Source organism: Zalophus californianus, chromosome 6 (genome assembly GCF_009762305.2).
Source record: "Zalophus californianus isolate mZalCal1 chromosome 6, mZalCal1.pri.v2, whole genome shotgun sequence".
Taxonomy (NCBI): domain Eukaryota; kingdom Metazoa; phylum Chordata; class Mammalia; order Carnivora; family Otariidae; genus Zalophus; species Zalophus californianus.
In genome coordinates, this window is record NC_045600.1 from 30,487,383 (window position 1) to 30,506,239 (window position 18,857).

General features: G+C 40.0%; 1 protein-coding gene across 1 annotated transcript; it reads left to right on the top strand.

The window, feature by feature from the left end:
- The first annotated feature begins 13,413 nt into the window (after window positions 1–13,413).
- ADAM20 (ADAM metallopeptidase domain 20) lies at window positions 13,414–18,650 on the top strand. The gene is made up of 3 exons (XM_027568894.1): window positions 13,414–13,460; window positions 15,248–15,400; window positions 16,182–18,650. The coding sequence occupies exon 3, from the start codon at window positions 16,337–16,339 to the stop codon at window positions 18,515–18,517; it is 2,181 nt and encodes a 726-aa protein (XP_027424695.1). The 5' UTR covers window positions 13,414–13,460; window positions 15,248–15,400; window positions 16,182–16,336; the 3' UTR covers window positions 18,518–18,650.
- The last annotated feature ends 207 nt before the right edge of the window (window positions 18,651–18,857 follow it).

Below are 18,857 nucleotides of genomic sequence, written 5' to 3' on the forward strand. Positions count from 1 at the left end.
CTGTCATCTGTTTACTTTGGGTTTGACTTTTCTTTTTCTCATTTTTTGAGATGGAAGTTGAGATAATCGATTTAAGATCTTTATTACTTCTTTTTTTATTGAGATGTAATTGACCTATAACATTGCATTAGTTGTAAGTGTACAACATAATGAATTGATATATGCTTATATTATGAAGTGATTACTACAGTAAGTTTCATTAACATCCTTCACAATGCATACTTAGAAATGTTTTTTCTTGTGACAAGAACTTTTAAGATATACCCTTTTAGCAACTTTCAAATGTGCAACACAATATTGTTAACTACAGATACTATTCTGTACGTTACATCCCCAGGACTATTTTATCTTATAGCTGGAAGTTTGTACCTTTTGATCCTCTTTACCCATTTCACCCACTCCCCACCCTTGCCTCTGGCAACTGCCAATCTGTTCTCTGTATCAATGAGTTTCTTTTAGATCCACATGTAAGTGAGATCATACTATATTTATCTTTCTCTGTCTGACTTACCCCAGAATAATTCTCACTTGATAATGGTGTATTAACCTTTTAATGTATTGTTGAATTCAGTTTGCTAATATTTTGTTGAGGACTTTTCTGTCTATGTTCATCAGAGTTATTGACCTGTAATTTTCTTTCCTTGTAGTGTCCTTGTTTGGTTTTGGTACCGGGTAACGCTGGCTTTGTATAATGAGTTTGGAAGTGTTCCTTCCTCTTCAGTTTTTGGAAGACCTCCAAAAAAGGATTGGTATTCTTCAAATGTTTGGTAGAATTCACCAGTCAAGGCATCTGGTCCTGGGCTTTTCTTTGTTGGGAGGTTTTTGATTACTGATTCAATCTTCTTACTAGTAATTGGTCTGTTCAGATTTTCTATTTCTTCATGATTCAGTGTCGGCAGGTTGTACATTTCTAAGAATTTATCCATTTCTTCTAGACTGTCCAATTTGTTGGCATATAATTGTTCTTAGTAGTCTCTTACGATCCTTTGTATTTCTGTGGTATCAGTTGTAATGTCTCCTCTAATTTTTTCTTGGTGAGGCTAGCTAAAAGTTTGTCTGTTTTGTTTATGTTTTCAAAAAACCAGCTCTTCATTCCATTGATCTTTTCTGTTGTCTTTTTAATTTGTGTTTCACTTATTTCTGCTCTGATCTTTGATATTTCCTACCTTCTGCTAACTTTGGGCTTAGTTTGTTTTTCTTGTTGTTGTTTTCTCTAGTTCCTTGAGGTGGAAACTGTGGTTGTTTAAGATTTTCCTTGTTTCGGGCGCCTGGGTGGCTCAGTTGGTTAAGCGACTGCCTTCGGCTCAGGTCATGATCCTGGAGTCCCGGGATCGAGTCCCACATCGGGCTCCCTGCTCAGTGGGGAGGCTGCTTCTCCCTCTGACCCTCTCCCCTCTCATGCTCTCTCTCACTTTCTCTCTCTCTCAAATAAATAAATAAAATCTTTAAAAAAAAAAAAAGATTTTCCTTGTTTCTTTTTTCTTTTTTTTTAAGTAGGCTCTGGGCTTGAACTCAGGACCCTGAGATCAAGACCTGAGCTGAGATCAAGAGTTGCATGCTAAACAATTGAGCCACCCAGGCGCCTCAATATTTATCTTGTTTCTTAATGCAGGCATTTTATTGCTATAACTCTTCCTCTTAGAACTGCTTTTGCTGCATACCATATGTTTTGGCATGTTTTATTTCCATTCTCATTTGTCTCAAGACATTTTTTTATTTCTCTTTTGATTTTTTCTTTGACCCATTGGTTGTTCAGTAGCATGTTGTTTAATCTCCACATATTTGTGATTTTTCCACTTTTCTTCCTGTAATTGATTTCTGCTTTCATACAGCTATGGTTGCAAAAGATGCTTGATACGATTTCAGTCTTAAATTTATTAAGACTGATTTTGTGCCTACCATATGATTTATCCTGGAGAATGTTACACGTGCTCTGGGAAGAATGTGTATTCTGTTGTTTTTGGAGAAATATTCTGTTACTGTCTGTTAAACCCATCTGGTAAAATGGGTAGCTTCAGCCCAATATTTCTCCATTGATTTTCTGTCTTAGTGATCTATCCACTGATGTAATTGGGGTATTGAAGTCCCCCACTATTATTGTATTGCCCTCTGTTTCTCCCTTTCTTTCTTTTTTTTATTATGTTATATTAGTCACCATACAATACATCTTAGTTTTTTTTTTTTTAAGATTTTCTTTATTTATTTGACAGAGAGAGAGAGAGAGACAGCAAGAGAGGGAATACAAGCAGGAGGAGTGGGAGAGGGAGAAGCAGGCTCCCGGCTGAGCAGGGAGCCCGATGTGGGGCTTGATCCCAGGACCCGGGGATCATGATCTGAGCCGAAGGCAGATGCTCAATGACTGAGCCACCCAGGTGCCCCTACATCATTAGTTTTTTATGTAGTGTTCCATGATTCATTATTTGTGTATAACACCCAGTGCTCATCATAACACGTACCCTCCTTAAATACCCATCAGCAGGCTAACCCATCCCCCCAGCCCCCTCCCCTCTAAAACCCCCAGTTTGTTTCTTGGAGTCCATAGTCTCTCATGGTTCATCTCCTCCTCTAATTCCCCCCCTTTGTTTTTCCCTTCCTTCTCCTAATGTCCTCCATGCTATTCCTTATGTTCCACAAATAAGTGAAACCATAGGATAATTGACTTTCTCTGCTTGATTTATTTCACTTAGCATAATCTCCTCCAGTTCCATCCATGTTGATGTAAAAGTTGGATATTCATCCTTTCTGATGGCTGAGTAATATTCCATTGTATATATGGACCACATCTTCTTTATCCATTCGTCTGTTGAAGGGCATCTCGGCTCTTTCCACAGTTTGGCTATTGCGAACACTGCTGCTATGAACATTGGGGTGCATATGGCCCTTCTTTTCACTACATCTGTGTCTTTGGGGCAAATATCCAGTAGTGCAATTGCTGGGTCATAGGGTATCTCTATTTTTAATTTTTTGAGGCACCTCCACACTGTTTTCCAAAGTGGCTGTACCAACTTGCATTCCCACCAACAGTGTAAGAGGGTTCCCCTTTCTCCACAACCTCTCCAACATTCGTTGTTTCTTGCCTTGTCAATTTTTGCCATTCTAACTGGTGTAAAGTGGTATCTCAATGTGGTTTTGATTTGAATTTCCCTGGTGGCTAATGATGATGAAGATTTTTTCATGTGTCTGTTAGCCATCTGTATGTCTTCTTTTGAGAAGTGTCTATTCATGTCTTCTGTCCATTTCTTGACTAGATTATTTGTTTTTTGGGTGTTGAGTTTGAGAAGTTCTTTATAGATCTTGGATATCAGCACTTTGTCTGTAGTGTCACTTGCAAATATCTTCTCCCATTCTGTGGGTTGTCTCTTTGTTTTGTTGACTGTTTCCTTTGATGTGCAGAGGAATTTTATCTTGATGAAGTCCCAAGAGTTCATATTTGCTTTTGTTTCACTTGCCTTTGGAGATGTTTCTTGAAAGAAGTTGCTGTGGCCGATGTCAAAGAGGTTACTGCCTATGTTCTCCTCTAGGATTTTGATGGATTCCTGTCTCACATTGAGGTCTTTCATCCATTTTGAGTTTATCTTTGTGTATGGTGTAAGAGAATGGTCGAGTTTCATTCTTCTGTATATAGCTGTCCAATTTTCCCAGCACCATTTATCGAAGAGACTGTCTTTTCCATGGGTATTTTTTCCTGCTTTGTTGAAGATTAGTTGACCATAGAGTTGAGGGTCCATATCTGGGCTCTCTATTCTGTTCCATTGGTCTATATGTCTGTTTTTGTGCCAGTACCATGCTGTCTTGGTGATCACAGCTTTGCAGTATATCTTGAAATCAGGCAATGTGATGCCCCCAGCTTTGTTTTTCTTTTTCAACATTCCCTTGGCAATTCGGGGTCTTTTCTGATTCCATACAAATTTTAGGATTGTTTGTTCCAGCACTTTGAAAAATGTCATTGGAATTTTGATTGGAATGGCGTTGAAGGTATAGATTGCTCTGGGTAGCATAGACATATTAACAATGTTTATTCTTCCGATCCATGAGCATGGAATGTTTTTCCATCTTTTTGTGTCTTCATTTTCTTTCTTGACTGTTCTGTAGTTCCTAGGTATAGATCCTTTACCTCTTTGGTTAGATTTATTCTGAGGTATCTTATGGTTTTTGGTGCTATTGTAAATGGAATCAATTCTCTAATTTTTCTTTCTATAGTTGCATTGTTAGTGTATAAGAAAGCAACTGATTTCTGTGCATTGATTTTGCATCCTGCCACACTACTGAATTGCTGTATGAGTTCCAGTAATTTGGGGATGGAGTCTTTTGGATTTTCCACATAAAGTATCATGTCATCTGTGAAGATAGAGAGTTTGACTTCTTCTTTGCCAATTTGAACACCTTTTATTTCTTTTTGCTGTCTGATTGCTGTTGCTAGGACTTCTAGTACTATGTTGAACAATAGTGGCGAGAGTGGACATCCTTGACATGTTCCTGATCTTAAGGGAAAGTCTCATCTTTTCCCCATTGAGGATGATATTTGCTGTGGGTTTTTCATAGATGGATTTTATGAACTTGAGAAATGTTCCCTCTATCCCTATACTCTGAAGAGTTTTAATCAGGAAAGGATGCTGTCTTTTGTCAAATGCTTTTTCTGCATCAACTGAGAGGACCATATGGTTTTTCTCTCTCCCCTTATTAATGTGTTCTATCACACTGATTGCTTTATGAATGTTGAACCACCCTTACATCCGGGATAAATCCCACTTGGTCGTGGTGGATAATCCTTTTAATGTACTGTTGGATCCTATTAGCTAGGATTTTGTTGAGGATTTTGGAATCCATATTCATCAGGGATATTGGTCTGAAATTCTCCTTTTTGATGGGGTCTTTGCCTGGTTTGTCGATTAAGATAATACTGGCCTCATAGAATGAGTCTGGGAGCTTTCCTTCTGTTTCTATTTTTTGAAACATCTTCAGGAGAATACGTATTATTTCTTCTGTGAATGTTTGGTAGAATTCCCCAGGGAATCCCATCAGGCCCTGGATTCTTGTTTTTTGGGAGGTTTTTGATCACTGCTTCAATCTCGTTACTGGTTATTGGCCTATTCAGGTTGTCAACTTCTGTTGACATTCAGGTTGTCAACTTCCTGTTTCAGTCTTGGCAGTTTATAGGTTTCCAGGAAGGCGTCCATTTCTTCCAGGTTGCTTAATTTATTGGCATATAGTTGATAATAATTTCTAATAATTGTTTTTATTTCCTTGGTGTTAGTCGTGATCTCTCCCCTTTCATTCATAATTTTATTAATTTGGGGCCTTTCTCTTTTCTTTTGGATAAGTCTGGCCAGTGGTTTATCGATCTTATTAATTCTTTCAGAGAACCAGGTTCTAGTTTCAATGATCTGATCTACTGTGTTTCTGGTTTCTAATTCATTGATCTCTTCTCTAATCTTAATTATTTCTCTTCTAATGTGTGGCTTAGGCATCATTTGTTGCTTTTTCTCTAGTTCTTTAAGGTGTAGAGTTAGTTGGTGAATTCGGGATTTTTCTATTTTTTTGAGTGAGGCTTGGATGGCTATGTATTTCCCCCTTAGGACCACCTTTGCAGTATCCCATAGGTTTTGAACTGATATGTTGTTGTTCTCATTGGTTTCCATGAATTGTTTAAGTTCTTCTTTGATTTCCTGGTTGACCCAAACATTCTTGAGCCGAGTGGTCTTTAGCTTCCAAGTGTTTGAATTTCTTCCAAATTTTTTCTTGCGATTGAGTTCCAGTTTTAAAGCATTGTGGTCTGAGAATATGCAGGGAATAATCTCAGTCTTTTGGTATCAGTTGAGACCTGATTTGTGACCCAGTATGTGGTCTATTCTGGAGAAAGTTCTGTGCACACTCGAGAAGAATGAGTATTCTGTTGTTTTTGGGTGGAATATCCTGTATATATCTATGAGGTTCATCTGGTCCAATGTGTTACTCAAAGCTCTTGTTTCCTTGTTGATTTTCTGCTTAGATGATCTGTCCATTGCTGAGAGTGGAGTGTTGAGGTCTCCTACAATTAACATTGTTATCAATATGGCTATTTTGGTTAATAGTTGGCTTATGTAGTTGGCTGCTCCCATGTTGGGGGCATAGATATTTACAATTGTTAGCTCTTCTTGTTGGATAGATCCTTTAAGAATGATATAGTGTTCTTCTGTGTCTCTAACTATAGTCTTTAGTTTAAAATCTAATTTGTCTGATATAAGAATTGCTACCCCGGCTTTCTTTTGAGGTCTGTTGGCATGGAAGATGGATCTCCATCCCTTCACTTTCAGTCTGGATGTATCTTTAGGTTCAAAATGAGTGTCTTGTAGTCAGCATATGGATGGGTCCTGTGTTTTTATCCAATCTGCCACACTGTGCCGTTTCATGGGAGCATTTAGGCCATTCACATTGTGAGTGATTATTGAAAGATATGAATTTATTGTCATCATGTTGCCTGTGAAGTCCTTGTTTCTATAGATTGTGTAAATTTCTGTTCTATATCACTCTTGGGGTCTTTCTCCTTTTATAGAACCCCCCTTAATATTTCTTGCAGGGCTGGCTTAGTGGTCACATATTCTTTCAATTTCTGCCGGTCTTGGAAGCTCTGCATCTCTCCATCCATTCTAAATGACAGCCTTGCCAGGTAAAGTATTCTTGGCTGCTTGTTCTTCTCATTTAGTACCCTGAATATGTCTTGCCGGCCCTTTTTGGCTTGCCAGGTCTCTGTGGATAGGTCTGACATTATTCTGATAAGGAATCTCTTCCCCCTAACTGCCCTTAAGATGGTTTCCTTGGTTTTAAGAATTGCGAGTTTTACTATTACATGCCAGGGCATTGGACTGTTTTCCTTGATCTTGGGAGGGGTCCTCTCTGCCTCTAGGACAGGAATGTTTTTTCATTCCCCAGATTATGGAAGGTCTCAGCTATGGTTTGCTCAAATATATCTTCTAGTCTTCTCTCTCTTTCCACCCCTTCAGGGATCCCAATAATTCTGACATTGGAACATTTCACGGTGTCACTTATTTCTCTAATTCTGTTTTCATGGATTCTGAGTTGTTTCTCCCTGGCCCCTTCTTTTTCCTTCTTTTCTATCAATTGGTCTTTTAGATCACTAATTCATTCTTCTGCCTTGCTTACCCTAGCTGTTAGATTATCTAGATAAAATTGGATCTCACTGATAGCATTTTTAAGTTCTGCCAGTTCAGCTTTCATTTCTGCCCCTAGAGACTCTATGTTGCCATTAATCAATTTCTCCATTCTAGCTATCGTCCTCATAACTGTTACCCTGAAGTCCATTTCTGACATCTTAGTTATATCTGTATCCATTTGTAAATCTGTGGCAGAAGTCACAGTCTCTGAGTCTTTCCTATTTTGGGGGTTCCTCCTCCTAGTCATTCTGTTGAGGGGTGGTTGAGGGAATGTACAGAGTCCAAATTATTGACACAGCTCAAGCAAGATGCATTTGTTTTATAGGGACCTTAGGGTTGTTGGCCTCTTGTTCTCCCAGCCTGTCTTCTGGGGGTGGGGCCTGCTGTGCTGTTACTCAGACAACCCTGTTTGGGCAGAGTTGCCATGACCCCTGTGGGGGGGGGATGGGCTCAGTGAAAACCGGTTTTTGGGGACTTTTGTTCTCTAGTGACTTTCCCTGGCGGCTTTCCATGTCTCTTCTGAGAATCAGAGCAGAAGAGATTGTTTCCAACCTTCTGCCTCAGAGCAGAGAGATCGCAGTCTGTTCTTCAGTGAGCTCTCCAGGCCACACGATCTCTGTTTTTGTCTGTGCTGCTATAAACTGTGGTGTCCTGGGTTGTGTGCCCCTCAGCAGTACTCCCAGTCCTTGCCTCCAGGTTGGGGCACGTCTCTTTGTGCTTCTAAAACCGCCAGCTGCCCCCAGTTCACACATGCGGCCCCGCTGCACCAGGTTTCCATCCAGGGGGCTGCCCTAGAGTCCTTTCCCCACCGCTACTGGTCTGCAAGTCTGTGCCCTGTCCCCAGCACGGGAGGCTATCGCTCACCGTCAGTGGAGGATCCCCACGGCTCCCTCCCCCTTCCGTTTAACTTCCTATATCTGCCCGTGGAATCATGGCTCGCCACTTCGTACCTCGAAACCAGCCGCCTGGGATATTCAGTTTGTAGAGATCCAGATCTATCTTCTTACATCTCAGGCTGATTTCTTGGGTGTTCAGAGTGGTCTGGTAGATATCCAGCTCAATCCAGGGAACTGGTTAGAATAGGGTCCCCTACTCCTCCACCATCTTTTCCTCCTCCTTTTTCAACATTTGTGATATTGGTCACACTCTTGTTATTGGGCACTGAGGTCGTTTTCCACATTTTTAAAAGCTCAATTAGCCAACATGTAGTACATCCTTAGTTTCAGATGTAGAGTTCAGTGATTCATCAGTTGCATATAATACCCAGTGCTCATTACATTATATGCCCTCCTTAATGCCCAACCCCATCCCCCCACCCACCTCCCTTCCAACAACTCTCAGTGTGTTTCCTGTTGTTGAGTCTCTCATGGTTTTCTTCCCCTATGATCCTCTGCTGTTTCTTATATTCCACATATGAGTGAAACCATATGATAATTGTCTTTTTCTGATTGACTTATTTCGCTCAGCATAAGACTGTGTTTTTTCCTGCCTTTTAGCATGCTTTGTAATTCTTTGTTGAAAGCCAGACATGATGTATTTGGGCAGTAAAAACTGAGGTAGATAGGCCTTTGGTGTTTATCTGACCGGTAGCTTAGCTGTGTTTACTTTTTCCTGTAGCTGCAGGTGTCAGAGGTTTCAATTTCCTCTAGTGTCCTTGTTTTTGTCTCCCATAATGTCTTAGGATTTTCTGAGAAATTCTTTCTTAAATAGTCTGTGTTTTGTAATTCTTTCAGGTGCAATCCACTTATACAGAAGCCCTTTTGATGTGGTGAAAGGAATGGGAGGATGGGCAACATTCTCTGGTCTGAGATTAGGTCTCAGTCTAGTAGTGGTCCTGTGTCCCTGGGCTCTGAACTTCACAGTGGCATTTAAGCTCCCCTATATTCCCACCCCCAAACTTAGGTGACATAGGAAGGCTAGAGGGAGCTGGGGTTGGGTAATTTCAGTTCCCTCAAGTTGAATAAGGCTTTGGTGAAGTCTTTCCCCTTGCTGGTTAGGCCTTTGTTTTGAGGACCCTCTGCGTGTGTTTCAAGATGGTTACTGTTACCTTCACCATATTTCCAAAAGTCACTTTTCTCCTCTTCTTGGTCAAACATTTGGTGATTTTTTTTCCTGATCTTTACTATGAGTACCTGGTAGGTTTTTTGGAGTTTAGATTTATGACAGTATAGACTGCCCTTGGAGTAAGCCCCTAAGAGTTTTTAATAATAATGTTAGTCGACACTCCAGGAATTCACCGAAGTCACCATTAAAGTCTCATTGGCTCTGGCTACTTCTGCTTCAGAGAAGCTCATCCATATCTTCTGTATTAGCCTGACACTCCAGTCTGTCCTGCGGTCTCATTTGTCAGAGGTACCTAAAAAAGGTCATTGATTTTTTTCAGTTTGTTTAGCCTTTTTGTTTTTGTGCAGGTGGGAGTGATGATTTGAAGCTCTTTACATGCCAGAGCAGAAACCAGAAGTGCATCTGTTGTACAATTTGTATTCTTTTAGATTTGCTATATGGCTATGAATATCATCAGTTTTGGTAAATGCCCTACATGCATTTGAAAATGCATGTGTATCCTGCAATTTTTCGAGTGTAGTGTTCTGTATGTATCGATTACGTTAGTTTGATTAATGTCATTTTAATTCTGTGTCTTATTTTCTACTTGCTTGTTCTGAGTAAACATCTCCAAATATGATACTGGATTTTTTATTTCTTCTCTTTGGTCTCTTAACTCTTGCTTCATATATTTTGAAGCTCTGCTATTAGGTGCATACAAGATAGTATGGAATGGTCCTTCTTAAATATATTCTTCTTTACCTGATTAATACCTTTTTATCTTTGTCAATACTACCCTTGTCAACTTTTTTTTTAATTAAAAAGAAACTTTAATTCCAGGGGCACCTGGGTGGCTCAGTTTAACTTTCTGACTGTTGATTTTGGCTCAGGTTGTAATCTAAGGCTCGTGAGATCAAGCCCCAAGTCAGGCTCTGTGCTGGGCATGTAGCCTGTTTAAGATTCCCTCTCTCCCTCTCCCTCTGCCTCTCCCCTGCCCTCTCTCTCTCAAAAAATTTTTTTTAATTCCAGTATAATTAATGTACAGCATTGTATTAGGTTGAAGTGTACAATATAGTGATCCAACAATTCTATTCACCTTATCTTCTAATATGTTTTCATCAGATTTATTTTTGTTAACATATGCACTGTTTACTTTTTTGTATCTTAGTGTTCATATGATTTATCTTTTGCTTTCAACCCTTCATAACTAGCTACATAATAGATTTGGCTGTGTTGGGTTGTTTAGTAAAGAAATCACAACTGAAATACCAGGTATAAGTATAATCACCCCTGCCTAGTTTAGGAAAATGAGTAGTAACTCTTCAAGATCAACACACTTGCACATGCAAAACAGGTGAGTTAAATATGGGTGTGATTGGTTATCATTATCCCTGTATCTTTGAAGCCTTTGATCATGGCACAAATGTCTGTAATTCCCAAACATTCAGTCATTGCTCTTAGGTTACTACTTTTGAAGCAGTTGTTGAAGCTTAATTAGTAAGGCTTGATTAGGATATATCTCTGATTTATCACTATCCAGTCATTTGTATTACCTCAAAAACATTTTGAGAACCCACTATACCAGAGATTTGGTGAAAAAGTATATTGTTTTTAATTTATATTTTTATATAGATTCAATGTCCATATAGATTCAGTAGTTCCATAATGTAGAACTATTTGTTTTTCTTTTTTTTCTTTTATTTATTTTTTTAAATTTTATTATGTTATGTTAGTCACCATACAATACATCATTAGTTTTTGATGTGGTGATCCACGATCCATTGTTTTCGTATAACACCCAGTGTTCCATGCAGTATGTACCCTCCTTAATACCCATCACTGGGCTAACCCATCCCCCCATCCCCCTCCCCTCTAAAACCCTGTTTGTTTCTGAGAGTCCATAGTCTCTCATGGTTCATCTCTCCCTCCGATTTCCACCCCTTCATGTTTTTCTATTACGTTTGTCAGTTTTGTTAGTTTGGTTTTCCAAGGAATTTTCCCATGTTGCTTAAATTTTCAAATTTACTGGTGAATTTATTCCCATGTTTAAATTTTCATTATTATCTTATAATAGAAACTATTATAGGGGCACCTGGGTGGCTCAGCCAGTTAACAACTGCCTTCGGCTCAGGTCATGATCCCAGGGTCCTGGGATGGAGCCCCATGTCTGGCTCCCTGCTCTACAGGAGCCTGCTTCTCCCTCTCCTCCCTGCTTGTGCTCTCTCTTGCTGTCTCTGTCACTGTCTGTCTCTCCCTCAAATAATAAATCTTAAAAAAAATATATTGCTAGGTGTTTGTCAATTCCTTATAAGGAACTGGTGCTTGACTTTATTATCTTTTTAGTATTTGTTTTTTATGTTTTATTGTTTTGTATTCCCATCTTTATTTTTAAATTATTTACTATTAAAGTTTAATTAAGTGTTATCTTTCTAGCTATATAAAATATTTTCAATTTCTGTCCTTTTCTAATATATACCTTGAAATCCAGAAATTTCCATGTAAGCATTGCTTTAACTGCATTCTACAAGTTTAATATGTTGTGTTTTCATTGACACCAAAATATTTTTAATTACACATTTTGGTCATATTTGGACCATGGCCTATGTAGAAGGTTGTTCTTTAATTTTGAAGCAAATTACTATTTTCTAGCTCTTTTTCCTATACAATTTTTAAAAGTTCTGTAGTTAAGGAATATACGTTATGCAGTTTTTATTTTTCCATTTGTTGAAACTTTATGACATGGATATTATTTATTTTGCTAAATATCTCACGTGCAATTGAACTTAATAGGTGTTCTTCAATTGTTGACTGTACTGTTTCATATGTGTCAGGTTAATTTGATTAACCTTGCTTAAATCTTCTATTTCCTTATTAATTTTTTGTCTGATTTTTCTCAGTTGCTGAGAGAAGTATGTTAATATCTGCAAGTAGATTTTGGATTTTTCTATTTCTCCTTTTTGATTTCTCAGTTTTTTCTTTATATATTTTGAAGCTATTTAATAAATAGATACAAATCCCTGTTGAATTTTTTTTTTAAGATTTTATTTATCTGTTAGAGAGACAGAACATGAGCAAGGGTGGGGGGGCAGAGCGGAAGGACAGAGAGGGGCAGAGGGAGAGGAAGAGCAAGAAACAGACTTCCTGCTGAGCAGGGAGCCCAACTTGGGGCTCGATCCCAGGACCCTGGGATCATGACCTGAGCCACAAAGGCAGATGCTTAACCAACTGAGCCACCCACGTGCCCCATCTCTGTTGAATTTTGTCATACTAAATATATCTTTATCTCTGTAACTACTTTATCTTTTCTGCTATTAATAGCATTTGTTTCCCCCCCTTTTTTGCCAATATAAGTTAGTAAAATATCATTATTTTGCAGTAGAAGTTCCTTCTTCTCAGTTTGGATACTGAATTTGTTTCTCTGCAACATGTTGAATTAGATTCTGATTTGCATCTAGAGCCAATAAAGGATGGTAGGAGTATGTCTTGAGGAGACTAGATATCTCCTTTTAGGGTAACTTTCCCAGAAGAGATAATTACAGGGTCTAAAGCTCGAGGTGGGTGGGCTTTTCAGACACAAGTCTGGCTTCTCTCTCTGGTAACGGAGACTCAGGGATACTTGGGAGGATTGAGATACTCAGAATCAGTCAAGTCTACCTGGAATTTTTCTTTTTAAGTGTCAAGGTTTTTTCCCTTCTCAATCAATGTCCTAACTTTCCCACTAGAATCTTGGCAAATCTATGTATTCAACTTACATTGTGATTCTGTAACTCCACAATTAAAGTTTGATTTTTTTAGTAAGACTGACTCTGTGGCTAAAACAAATGAGGGATTCTTTTAGGTCCACCACTATCAGCTCTCTGAGCTGAGAGTTTAGAGCCTTGAGCTTCGCTGTGCAAATTCTCTGGTAAAACAGTCCTTGAGGTACTTAACCGTCATCATCACCCTTCGTCCCCCAGACATTTACTTCAATAGTGCACTTCATCATAATAAACATTGGGTGTTAATTTAATTCATTGTGATGCCACTGCATGCCCATTGCCCATTGGACAGGAGTTCAGTAGCGTGTAAAGCCATGGACCTGCCCATACTAATCCCGGAGTCCCATTTTGTCTGTCTCTCTTGGCAGCACTCTTGGTACTAAGTCCTGTATCTGTCAAGATCTAGTCCAGAAAAGAAAAACCCACCAGGAGTAATTAATATAAAGAAATTCTTGAAAAGGTTTTAGAGGACTGAAAAGATGAAAAGAGAACACTGAGGTACATAGAGGTATGGAGTTGCAAGAAAAAGCCCTATCCCTAAGATTGGGGAAAAAAGAGAAGAGGTTGGGGTTATCATAATTAGATACTTTCATAATGGGCCTCATAGATCTGGACTGTAGAAGACAGGGCATGCTCAGGTCATGTTGGTAACAGGAAATCAAAAAAGGGGTTCTGTAGAGCTAATAGCTGTACTTCATGTAAGGAGCTGGTACTGGTTCCTTAGGAACTTGGAAAAAGGTCCTCCAAAATTGTGACTCAGATCTCAGAGACACAAGTGCTACACACATGGGGCTTGTATCGGGGTTCTTTGTGGTGTGTCTGGAACATCTGAAAAAGGGACACTGGGTAGCTGGTGTGGGTTGCCCAAGGTACAAGAGAATGGCTCTGAACATCAGACTTCTGAGGAGGGCACACTGTTCATTGGGTACTCATACCTTTATTAGGGCTTGATGTAGCTGGTTCTGGGACTGTGGTAACCAACTCTCACCACCAGAGCAAGGCACCAGAGCTGGGGTTCATAGAAAGTAACAGTGGGCAAATAGATAATGACAAGTCCCTTGTCCTCTTCCGCCTTTTATTCTCTCTTTTGTGTCCTTATTGATAAAACTTAAGGAAGCCAAATGACAGTGGAAATAAAATGTACAGATTCCCGTCTCCAGCTTCATAGACAAAGTGTAAATTTTAGTTTTAGAGTTCGGGAAATAGTTGATAATCAGCGTAAGAAGTGTCAGTGGAATTCTGCTAGAGCTTCTATGGTGATAGGTGACACTGATCTGTGTGAAGCTCTCTGATATATAGTACCATTGCACCCTGACACTTAGTGTTGTTTCAGTTAGTTGTGGCTCACTAAATCGATTTTGTGACCCTGTTTGGTTTGTGACCTAAGTTTGAGAAACAGTGAAATTGAGGCTGTGATTGAGCATGAGAGGAGACTTGGCAAGATAGGGGTTTTGAGAAATTTGAAATAGCTGCTGGAATGAGAAGAGCTAAGGATTCACACAGAGGAAAATCTCACACTGCTTGAAGTGCTGGTAATGGTAGAAAGGTAGGGCTTGGGAGTGATATAAGTTTACATAATTCATGGTCATGCACTGTTCCTTCAGGGCTCTTCTCTGGAGCCATGCAATGGGGACAGACTGGCGTAGCTCCAAGATTCTCAGCAATGAACTTTTCTGTTATTACCACATCATATTTCTGACAAAGCTTAATACAGGTTATTTTCCTCTTCATAATGCTTTATCTTTAATAGTCCTCTTTCAAATCACACACTCTCATTTTAATATTCCCAGATCTGTAGCATCTACCAGGGACATCATGAAGAGAGAAATGGAGAAGAAATCCAGTAATTAGGGTTTCACCTCCACCAGAGATACTTTCCCTAAGAGGATTCATCTAGTATTCTTGGCTTCCAGTAGCCATCCATTAGTTCTAAAAAAGTATCCAGCATGGAGCACTGGACGTTATATGCAAATAATGAATCATGGAACACTGCATCAAAAACTAATGATGTAATGTATGGTGATTAACATAACATAATAATAAAAAAAAGTACCCAGATGGATACAGGTGTTCTCAACATTATAATGCTGAAGCTATTTCTCATACTCCGTACTACTGTGATCCCATTTGTGTACTTATGTAGAATACTCATGTCACTGGTATGTGCTCAAATGTGTCTCCAAATTTGTTTTAATTTTTGCTTTCAAATATTAAACAAATCATTGATGCTTTTAACTGAAAGTCAGTGAATAAGCAAAATTAACTTTTACCTGAGCTAAAATTTGTCTTCAACAGGAATGGCGTAAGTCCACTTGAATTGTGGCCTTTTGAACATTTTAATGAACTGACTCTAGGTATAAGCTCCTCAATCCAGCCTTCTCTAGAGAATTCAGCTAACTCATCAGCCATGCAAAAATATAGACTAGAATCTATATTTACACATCTAAGGTGAGTCTCTTATGATTGAAGACATGGTGCTGTTGGGCTGGGTGGAGAGAAGGCTGCTGCCTGCATGCTGTGTTTGGGGGCAATTGAGTTGTTTGCCTTGCCCCGAAATAGGGGCCCGTTCTCTGTTTTCCCATTTTTGGATGTCCAGAGTTTTTCTACAGATAAGAATGCATTATAAAATAAAAATCTGGCTTGTTTTGAAGGGGCCTCCCCAAATTAATAAGTCCCTTAAGTAAGGCTTACTTTGCTAACCTCAGACAGAATGGGGCTAGGAGGAAAGGAGAGGTGGAATACACGGTCTGAATAAAGGGACAAAAAAAAAATGGTGGGTTTTGGATGGGTTGTCCACACGCTTAGTGAAGATAGCAGAGTACCAGTAGATTTTTGGGAAGAGGAACAATTTGGGAGTCAGATGTCAGTCTTTTTAATATGGAAAATTTCATGTCAATTTACATGTTTGGAAAACAATATGTAATAAATTTTTTGTATCCACCATCCAGTTTCAATCATTATCCATCTATGACTAACCTCCTTCATCTCTTCCTCTGGAAACCTGTCCTTCCCCCACCCTCTGCCTATATACGTATGCATATGTATGTATAGTGTATATATATGCATATATGTATGTATATGTATATATGTATATGACAATCTCGGGCATTTTATTAATTCTAGCCATATTCCAATTGAAGAATCACTTTTACCTCACCTTCTTCTCTCTCTCCCACTCTCCCTACTCCACCAACCCCATCCTAGCTCTTTTCTTTATTTTCACTTTCAGCACTGCAACTCTGATGGTCCACCTCTTCCAGGACACAGATCCATAAAAGTCAGCTCTGCACCCTAAGCAGCTCAGAGGGAGGAGCCAGACCAGCAGTGCCTCACACCCTGCCCTCTTCAGCCCTGGACAGATGGCTCCATAATGACAGCTCCATAATGGCAGTGGGTGAGGCCCTGGTGCACACCAGGGTCACTCTTCTGCTACTCTGGGTAGGAATGTCTCTGTTCATTTCTGGCCACTCTCAGGCAAGGCCCTCCCAGCACTTCTCCCCAGAATTGGTGATCCCCTTGAAGGTGACTGGCAGGGGCAGAGGTATAAAAGGTCCAGGCTGGCTCTCCTACAGCCTGCAGTTTGGGGGCCAGAGACACATTGTCCACATGAGGGTCAAGAAGCTCTTGGTCTCCAAACCCTTCCCAGTATTCACCTATACAGACCAGCATGCCCTCCACCAGGATCAGCCTTTTGTTCCTGATGACTGCTACTATCATGGTTATGTGGAAGGAATCCCTGAGTCCCTGGTTGCCCTCAGTACTTGTTCTGGAGGTTTTCGAGGAATGCTACAGATTAATGACCTTGCTTATGAAATTGAGCCAATGAGGTTTTCTGCCACATTTGAACACCTGGTGTATAAGATAGACAGTGATGATACACAGTTCCCACCTATGAGATGTGGGTTAACAGAAGAGGAAATAGCACGCCATTTGCAGTTGAGGGCATCATATAATTCTACTCTGATGCAAAGCTCTTACATGGGCTGGTGGACCCACTTGCGCTTTCTTGAGCTGGTAGTAGTTGTGGACCATCTTCGATTCCTTTACTACGAAAGTAATGTGACAGTAGTACAGCGTGAAATATTTGATGTTGTCAATCTAATAGATATCTTATATTACCCTTTGGAGGTTGATGTAATTTTGACCGGGATTGAAATCTGGAGTGAAAGAAACCTAGTTGCCTCCGATAACATAGAACAGCTTATGGAGGATTTTGCTATGTGGAAGTTTTTCAGTCTTGATGCACGACTGCATCATGATACTGCCCATCTTTTCATAAAAAAATATTTTGGCATAAAGCTTGGAGTTGCCTATGTCGGCGGAATATGCCAGCGTCCTTTTAACAGTGGAGTTGATGTGTTTGAAGGGGACAGTCTGTATAATTTTGCACTTACTGTGTCCCATGAACTTGGTCATAATTTGGGTATGTCTCATGATACTGGACAATGTGTGTGTGGGCTTCGGTGGTGCATAATGTATCCTTCCCACAGGGTGACAACTCGGTTCAGCAATTGCAGTTATGCCCAGTATTGGGACAACACTCTCACGAGTGGATTATGTATTCACTCACCTCCATATCCAGGGAATATCTTGAGGGTACAGTACTGTGGGAACCTAGTGGTTGAAGAAGGAGAGGAGTGTGATTGTGGGACCATACGCCAGTGTGTAAATGATCCCTGTTGTCTGTTGAACTGCACTCTGAAGCCTGGAGCTACTTGTACTTTTGGAATTTGTTGCAAAGACTGCAAGTTCATGCCATCAGGGACTTTGTGCAGACATCACATCAATGAATGTGACCTTCCAGAGTGGTGCAATGGGACATTTCATCAGTGTCCAGAAGATGTGTATGTACAGGATGGGATTCCCTGTGGTGACGATGCCTACTGCTATAAAGGGAGATGTAATAACCATGACAAACAGTGCAGGGAGATTTTTGGCAAAGATGCAAGGGGTGCATCTCAGAGTTGCTACAAAGAAATCAACACCCAAGGAAATCGATTTGGTCACTGTGGTATCACAGACCTAATATACGTAAAATGTGAGGCCCCTGATATTCTATGTGGAAGAGTGCAGTGTGAAAATGTGCGAGTGATTCCCAGTCTGATCCAGCATTCTACAGTGCATCAGCTTCACTTCAATGACACCACTTGCTGGGGCACTGATTATCATTTAGGGATGGCCATACCTGATGTTGGTCAAGTGAAAGAGGGCACAGTGTGTGGTCCAGAAAAGATATGCATCCACAAGAAGTGTGTCAATATGACCCATCCACCACGAGACTGTCAGACTAACGAGACCTGCCACCTGCACGGAGTCTGCAATAATAAACAGCATTGCCACTGCCACCATGGATGGGCGCCTCCTTACTGCAAGCACGCGGGCCATGGAGGCAGTATTGACAGCGGGCCACCTCCTGGGAAGCCTGTAGTATTGGTAGAAGCAAAGCCAATGTTGGGTTACCTGTCATTATTGTGGCTTATTCCTTTTACTGCTTTCGTTTTATTTTGCCTTCTTGTACTTTGTAAGCGAAAAAACAAAAGAGAGAGGGAAGAAGAGGAAAGCTAAGTCTCCTGCCTCATTAAACAAATCCCCAGTTCTTCTTTTAATAGTAGAGAAACATTACGGCATGCCTGACTGTTTAAAGAAAATGATCCTTTAAGGATCCTTCATATCAGGATCATAAGCATTAATACCACACCAAAGGATTTCTAGCATGTACTTTCTTACTCTTCAGTGTTATAAGCCATATTAAAACTTCATTTTTTCCCCCTGGAGGTTGTCTCTTTATTTTCTGGGCAAAGGCACAGCAGAGAGACATTTTTAAGCTGATGTCTCTCAGTTCTAAACCTCCTCTCACCTTTGTATTCGAGGATGTGCCACTGCAGACCCCATTTCTGTTTTTCCT

What these genes read in the sequence shown, in the direction of transcription:
- ADAM20 (XM_027568894.1), top strand. Translation starts at nt 16,337, where the DNA reads ATGGCAGTGGGTGAGGCCCTGGTGCACACCAGGGTCACTCTTCTGCTA.